At 54.4% G+C, this 7,365-nt stretch overlaps 2 protein-coding genes across 2 annotated transcripts, besides 4 other annotated features; both read left to right on the forward strand.

Annotated features, from left to right (window-relative positions):
* The first annotated feature begins 359 nt into the window (after positions 1-359).
* Positions 360-379: a microsatellite.
* A 999-nt stretch (positions 380-1,378) lies between these two features.
* Positions 1,379-1,415: a microsatellite.
* Positions 1,416-1,903: 488 nt separating this feature from the next.
* Positions 1,904-1,927: a microsatellite.
* Positions 1,928-2,030: 103 nt separating this feature from the next.
* Positions 2,031-3,468, forward strand: PVX_111410 (hypothetical protein, conserved; the record flags this gene model as incomplete). The annotated part of the gene is made up of 3 exons (XM_001608457.1): positions 2,031-2,162; positions 2,324-3,073; positions 3,280-3,468. 3 exons carry the CDS (start codon positions 2,031-2,033, stop codon positions 3,466-3,468), a joined length of 1,071 nt encoding a protein of 356 aa, XP_001608507.1.
* Positions 3,469-4,917: 1,449 nt separating this feature from the next.
* Positions 4,918-7,365, forward strand: PVX_111415 (hypothetical protein; the record flags this gene model as incomplete). The annotated part of the gene is made up of 1 exon (XM_001608458.1): positions 4,918-7,365. The coding sequence occupies one exon, from the start codon at positions 4,918-4,920 to the stop codon at positions 7,363-7,365; it is 2,448 nt and encodes an 815-aa protein (XP_001608508.1).
* Positions 5,796-5,817: a microsatellite.

The raw sequence follows: 7,365 nt of genomic DNA on the forward strand, positions 1-7,365 counted from the left end.
GAAAGGCATCCCTTTGATTTTTTTTTTCTTTCCTTAAGAGGAAGCTTCATAGATGGCATTGAAAAGGTGGGGAGTGTTTAACCTCCATCCCCTAAGGGGTGTTTGAGAGGCCCACTGTACGTACACGTAACGGTTGGTCAATGAAGATTCGGGGCCGCCACGAGAAAAGTGGGCCCCGGTGTGCTTTTGCGAGTAACCATTTGAGGAAGCGTCATTTTCCGAGTGACCATTTGAGAAGGCATCCTTTCACGAGTGACCATTTGAGGAAGCGTCATTTTACAAGTAACCATTTTGCCATTTTTTTTACATCCCTCCAACCGCTCCTTCACAGGGGGGGGACAGCCACCCAGACAGCGAGCGCCCCAACGGAGTAGCAGCGGGGAGGCGGGCACTCCTCACAGGGAACGATGAGGTGAAATAATGAAGAGGAAACACCTTACTTGCCACAACTACACGGTGACGCTCAAAAAAAGAGGTGAGTGGATGGATAGTCACTCGGGGGGAGTGACCCAAATGATTTCATTTTCTTTGGGGTGTTCCCCACGGTATGCTCGCTTTTGCTTTCTCCGTCGCTGAGCGGTTATTCCCCCCTGGCAGTCACCATCCACTCGGTACTGCTCTGCCGAGGGATGCATTTAGAAAAAAAAAATAATAAAATAAATGAACAAATAAATAGCTAATTGGGTGAGGGCGCGAGACCCACGTTCGGCTCAAACTTCCTGGGGAAGGAAAAAAAGGGGTTGGAAATTTGGGGCCACCGAAGGGGAGTGCCCCTCCACATAAGGGCGTAGGAAGGAACGATAAGAGGAAGGGTAAACGTAAACGCTTGACACGCCTCATCGATAAGCGGTAAAATAGGGAATAAAGGGGCAACGGTGGGGAAAGCAGCAAAGGGTTGAAACGTAAACTCGAACAAACGCTGAGGCAAGCGCGGTGAAGCCACTACTACCCCCCAAGGGATGGTCCCCCACCCGTTGAGCATCATCGCCCTCCCGGGGCCAATGGGCACAGGGGAATATAACCAACCATTCGGTTCACGCATACACTGCGCACGCAATTTTGTGAAGATGCGAGCCGGATGGCCCTGCGGCTTTTTTTCATTTTATCGTTTTGCCGTCGCAGCTTTGCTGGCGCAGCTCTTTCCCTATTCTTCACGTCACTTCGCGTTGCTTCACATCACTTCGCTTCGCTTTGCCTCACATCGCATCGCTTAGCTTTGCTTAATTTTTTTTTTTTTTTTTTTTTCCCTGCAAGCCGTGGCCACGAAATAGCACAAACGTGTACCCAACATTGTTAGAAGAGAAGGAACAACCCTTTCTCGCCTTTCCTCTCACCTTCCCATCACCTTCCCATCACCTTCCCCTCACCTTCCCATCACCTTCCCATCACCTTCCCATCACCTTCCCATCACCTTCCCATCACCTTCCCATCACCTTCCCCTCACCTTCCCATCACCTTCCATTTACCTGCTCCTTTGCCTTTCCAGTTTTACTTCCCAGTTTTGGCGAACCTGCCTAGGCCTTCCAGTGAGTGTGCCTCCCCATACGGAGATACTTTGCTTTAGCGGCTCACCTGTGCCGTTTCCGGTGAGGTTCCCCTCGGATAGCCCATCCATTCAGGCGTGTGTTTTGCTCCTCCTTTCGCTCGGCAGAGCGTTACCAATTCTTTGTGCCAGATTTGAAGCGCTTCCCTTTGCAGCGTTTTAAGTGAACCACTTGGGTAGCCTACTGCATGCATGCGGGCGCTGGAGGATACACGAAAGGTTTGCTCTCTCCTACGTTGGAAGTGAACGCCGAGGGGTGCACGTCCTGTGAGCGTGACAGCAACGTGGTGAGCTGTGTACAGGTGAACGTATTTGCCAGCGGCGTGCAGGTTATAGTCTCTTCCGAAGGGTAGGAAGGGAAGCACTCTGAGAGTGTATACGCGTTTATATATAGAGAGACAAGCCCCGCCCTGCCAAGCGCATACGCAGGCAACCAGGTAGATGTACCCCCCTCCCTACCGCTCAATCCACCTGAAGAGCCGCAAAAATGAACGCCAGGAACAACATCTTTCAGATCCTGCGACAGGAGGATAAGATAAAGAGGAAGTCGAAGCAGCTGAAGGAGAGCCAGCAGAAGAAGGAGAATGAGAAGAAGGACGCCAGCAGCTTTTCCTTCGATGTGAGTGCGGCTGGGAGTTGGCGACCTCGCGGGGGGGCGCACTATCCCGGTGTGGTTCCCCCCAGCGATCTGTGATGCGTTTTTTGCGTCATCTTTTTGCTTCCCCTTTTTGCTTCCCCTTTTTTATCTGCCCTTTGCTCACGCCGCTTTACCCCCCTCAGATCAGCAAGTACTCCTCGTGGGCGGAAATGGTGGACGAGTACGACGAGTTCTTCTACGAGGTGGAGAAGCTGAATGACCAGGAGAAGAACGGGGCGAATGACAATAAGGAAAAGAAGAAAAAGAAAACGAAGAAAAAAAAAAAAGAAGACGACTACAGTGATGATAGTAGTGAGGAAGACAAGCAGGACGCAGACCAACCTGTGCAGGCACACATCGTTGAGAAGGAAACAAAAAACAACAAAGCGGCTAGCACCCCTAATGTAACGAAGAAGCAAAATGGAAGTGCCAATGGGATTAACAACTTAGCAAAACAAAAGCAATTGGAGAGAAAAAAAAAATGCAAAAAGGAAAGAGAAAAAAATAAGCTAGAAAATATTCTCCTAGAATTTGCAAATACGTATAATAACCCCAACGGGGAAAAGGAAGCAAACGAGGGGGAGGACCTCCTCAATGGGGGTGAGTCGGTGGAGGTTGCTGTGCCAGGGAGTGGCAATGGAGGGGCTACGCCCACCGGTGCAGATGCCAATGGCCCTGCGGTGGAGAAGCAGGACGAGGGGGACAACGAAGATAAGCTGAAGAAGAAGGAGAAGAAGAAGAAAAAGGACAAGAAGAAAAAGGAAAAGAAAAAGCAGGAAGAGCTGAACGACTCGCTCAAGAGGGAGGAGCTGGGCGAGGCTGCCCCCGGAGATGCGGTGGTGAGCGCGGCCGCCAACGGGGAAGCGGGCACGCCCCCCCCCAAGGAGAAGACCGTAAGTGGAGGAGCGGTCAAGTGGAGGGCGGTCAACTCACTTGGCTGCCCCCCCCTTGGTGAAGCCGCTCATATGAGAGGGACTCCCAACGTGCGAGCACTGCACTGCGTATTGCACCGCGTTGCGCACCTCGTAGTGCACCTCTTATCGCTCTTCACATTACACCTCTTACCGTTCTTCACATCCCTCCCATTCTTTCCCCCCAGCCCATCGCGGTGAACGAGAAATTAAAAATGCTCATGAACATGACGGCGAAGAAGAAAAAGAAAAGAGAAAAAATCGACGAGATCATTGCCATCGTGGAGAGAGAGGAAAGCATAAAGAAGAAGCAGCAGGATAAGATAAAGCAGAAGGAGAAGCAGAAGTTGAAGATGCTCCAGAAGTCCATGCAGTGAGGGCGCCACCACCATGGGCATGGGCAGCATGGGCAATATCCGCGGCATCGGCAGCATCAGCGGCATGGGCAGTATCCGCGGCTTCGGCAGTATCCGCGGCTTCGGCAGCACCGATGTAGGCGACCCCGCAGGGATGATGCCGTGGGGGAAAGGCCCGACGATCGCAGCAGATTTGCCAAAACTGAATTGGGTGCCCCCGCAGAGAGGGCTGCGCTCCCCCGAGCAACGCTGTGCCAGCATGGCAGGGCTGGTTTTACTCCCCTGTAAGGTCGAGCGTGTGCCCCACGTGCGTTCAGCGTATCCCCCGCGTGCGCCCAGCTTGTTCCCTGCTTATGCCCAGCTTATCCCCCACGTGTACCCAGCTTATCCGCTGCTTCTGCTCAGCTTATCCCCCGCGTGCGCCTCAGCACATGGCGGCCCAGCCACAACTTCCTGATTCCCCCTTTTGTTTGTTTCAAGCCACCAAGCACGACGTGACGTGACACACTGCAACGCACCGCAACGTTGGCAGCTTGTTTTTAATTTCCCCCCCAAAGAGAATCGTGCTTGGCGGGTGGGACACATGTCCTGGTGCGCCGCCGCCACGTGTTTGCTCCCCCACGCAAGTTTAACCGAATGCGAGCGCCTGCGCTGTGGTGTTGCTCACGTCCATATATGTGCTACCCCCCTCTCCATTTATCAAGGGCATTTTTTTTTCTTTTTTTTTTTTTTTTTTTTTGTAATTGTTAATAAATTAATTTTTACACGTTTGAAAAAAAACTTCGCTCCAAAAAGGCGGGCGCGCACAAAGGCCGCAATTCTTTTTTCGCAAAAAGGAGCCCCCCCACGTGTGTTAATAGCGGCGATGTATGCCCCCCTTCTCGAGTGGCTATGAGGACGACTTGCGTGGAAAGGATGCGTAAAGGAAAGAAGCGCCAAAGAAAAAAAAATCAATACAGTTAAGTAGCTGAACATACGTGCAAGGGAAGTACCGTCGTATGATACGCCCAAACGTGTGGGGGGAAGCAGACGGACGCCAGCTGGACGGTGGCGCTTCCCCCAAGCGGTGTGTGCGCGCGGGGGGCCGTATGCACGGGCGTATTCCCCCCGAGGGGCGGCCAACTAGTTGTGTGTGTTGCGTATGCGTATGTGTATTCTCCCGCGCGGTACAAATTTCCATGCGAAAGTTTTTTCCCCCTTCACTCTGAGGTAATCCCGTTTGCCTTTTTTTTTTTTCACCACCCCAGGTGATTGTCCCTGTTTTTCCTACAGAGGAAATCTCATCGTGGGGATTTCCCCTTTCCTTTCCCTTTCGCTTTTTTTTTTTTTTTTTTTTTAACAATTTTTACCTGACCGTTCAGGCGTTTTGCAACAACTTGGGAGGGCGCGACCCTGACTGGCCACTTGTGTGCGCGCAGCTGTCTCTTCGTGTGCGTCCCTCACGGTGCTGCTTACAGGGGGGCGTGGAAAATGGCCCAGGCAGACGCGAACCACCTGCACCACTACAATAGGAGAACCATCACGGAGGATAACTCAGGTGTGCCGCACCAATGGAGCAACAGAAAGACCAGTTCGCGCACGTCCCTTAAGGACATGCACAAAGGGTACTCCTTCCCACTGAAATTTAAGAAAAATGACGAAACGGGGGGAGAGGCAAGCGTGGTGGAAGTGCAATTGGATGTAAAAGGAGCGACTAACGAATTTGGTGCTCCATTCTCCGCAGAGGCAAACAAAACACAGCGAGGAAGGAGGAGCACTCACCTGGTCGAGCAGACGTCCGAACTCTTTTGCGATGACCAGGTGGGAGCCTCGAGGAGTGAAAGACGAAGCAGCCAAGGGGGAGATGCAAAGAAAGGGGTGGCTATGAAACTCGCAGACAGCCACATACTGAGCAAACTCACGAGGACGCTGCTCCAGGGGATCCAGGCGAAGGTGGAAGAAGAGGGTAATGAGGCGGGGAGCGAACTTAAGAGTAAACGCAAAGGAGAAGAAAAACCCATATGTAGAGGGCGCTCAAGCTCGGCGATGCGCGAAAGGAACTTGTGGAGCGCGGGGGACGAGCTGGGTGGAGAGTCTCCCACAGGGGGACTCCCTAATGGTGCGAAGTGGACTACGTTGGGCAGCGGTAGCCAGGGGGGAGTGTTCCGGCGGAAGGGGCGAGCCTCCCACGTTGGCGACGGCCCCACGGAGGGCAGCGCGCTGAAGGGTGAAACCTTAGCCAGCGCCCCGCAGGTCGGCCAGCAGACAGCCCAGCAGACAGCCCAGCAGACAGCCCAGCAGACAGCCCAGCAGATAGCCCAGCAGGTCGTTCCGCAGGCCGTTCCGCAAGCCGTTCCGCAAGCCGTTTCGCAAATCGCTCAGCAGGCCGAACGAACCTTCTACGTGTACCAGACGGAGGGGCAAATCCCTCCCTCCTGCGAAAGCAGCGAGCTTGTGGGAATTGCTCAGCAGGAGGGAAAGGGACCCGCTGTGGGCAGCAAAAGCGTTTGCTTTGTAGACGAGGGGAGGCACAGCGGTGGTGGTTATGCCAACTCGGTGCAAGCGGAAGGGGTGTATCTTCGCGACAGCTTCCAGGGCGGAATGGGTCCTTACCTTCTGCAGGAATCGCTCATCACGGATGGTAGCGGTAGTGTGGTTGGAGGTGGTAGTGTTATTGGAAGCGGCAGCATGGTTGGAAGCAGCAGCGTGCTTGGAGGAGGCATCCTGGTTGGGAGCGGCGCTGATGGGGTGGCCTACCACTTCGTCGACGCGGGGGACGTGCGCGGGGGGGGTTCTGCGAGCTGGGTGGGCTCCGTGGATTTGGGGGGCTACGGGGGCCAGCAGGGAGTCGCCAGCCAAGCGGTCCAGGCGAATTGGAGCGGTCACCCCCAGCATGGCCACCAACCCAGTTATGCCGCCCACCCCCAGCATGGCTGCCACCCCCACTACGCCAACTACGAGATGACGCAAACCCCCGCCGCCGCGTCGATCCGAATCAGCAGTGGAGGTCATCCCAAAGGAGTGCCGCCCCCCCAGAAGCAGTCCTACCGCGTGCCCCCCCCAGCAACCTTCGCGAAGAAAAGCTTCTTCTGCAACAGCTCCGTGCGAAATAAGCAGCTCCAGGGGGGGAAGCAGTGGAGGGGCAACAAGACGGAGATATTAATTTATCCTAACGGGGGTCGCGGTCATCTGGTAAGGAGCGGCCATCTGGAAAGGAGCGGCCACCTGGCAAGGAATGGCGGTTTGCCGAATGAACCCAGGAGGAACTCACCTGGCAGACGGGAGAGCCCCCTTCTCCTCTCCTCTCCGAACAAAGCGACGATTCGCCCCCCCAGCAGCAACGTTTTCATTCGAACCAAATCGCTGCAGCGTCGGTCAGGGAGCGGAAGGAAGAGCAAAGGGTCTGTGTCCCCCCTAAGTGGTTTTTCCTTAGGCAGGCAGAAGTCACTCCCAGTTAGGACCCCCTCAAGGAATGCCAGTTCCTCCACCCCCATCTGCACGCAAGAGATAACTTATAGCTGCCCATCACAGGGGGATTGCATAGCTGGGGTGGTAGGAGACCAAAGAGTTATAAAAGCCTTTGCGTCAACTCTCCCCCATGGAAGTCACCACAGCGGATTGGTCATAAGGCAGCAGAGCAACTCAGGTGGTTCCTGCAAAAGGGAGGCAGATGAAGATGTGAGGAGTTACATAAATAAGTGCTCCACAGAAGTGTCTAGCAAGGTGACGGACGTGGGGTCTCCCCTCGGTGGTCAGATGGATGCCTTGAATGGCAAAATTGGACGGCTGACCAGCCGGATTCGATCCATCACCGCGGAGAAGTGGAACTTGAGCGAGTTGGCCCGGCTCTACAAGGTAACGCGGTGGAGCGATGAAGCGGTAAAGCGGCTTCTTCTGCACGCGGTGACCGCTTCTAACGCGGTGATCGCTTCTAACTAG

Source organism: Plasmodium vivax, chromosome 6 (genome assembly GCF_000002415.2).
Source record: "Plasmodium vivax chromosome 6, whole genome shotgun sequence".
Taxonomy (NCBI): Eukaryota; Apicomplexa; class Aconoidasida; order Haemosporida; family Plasmodiidae; genus Plasmodium; species Plasmodium vivax.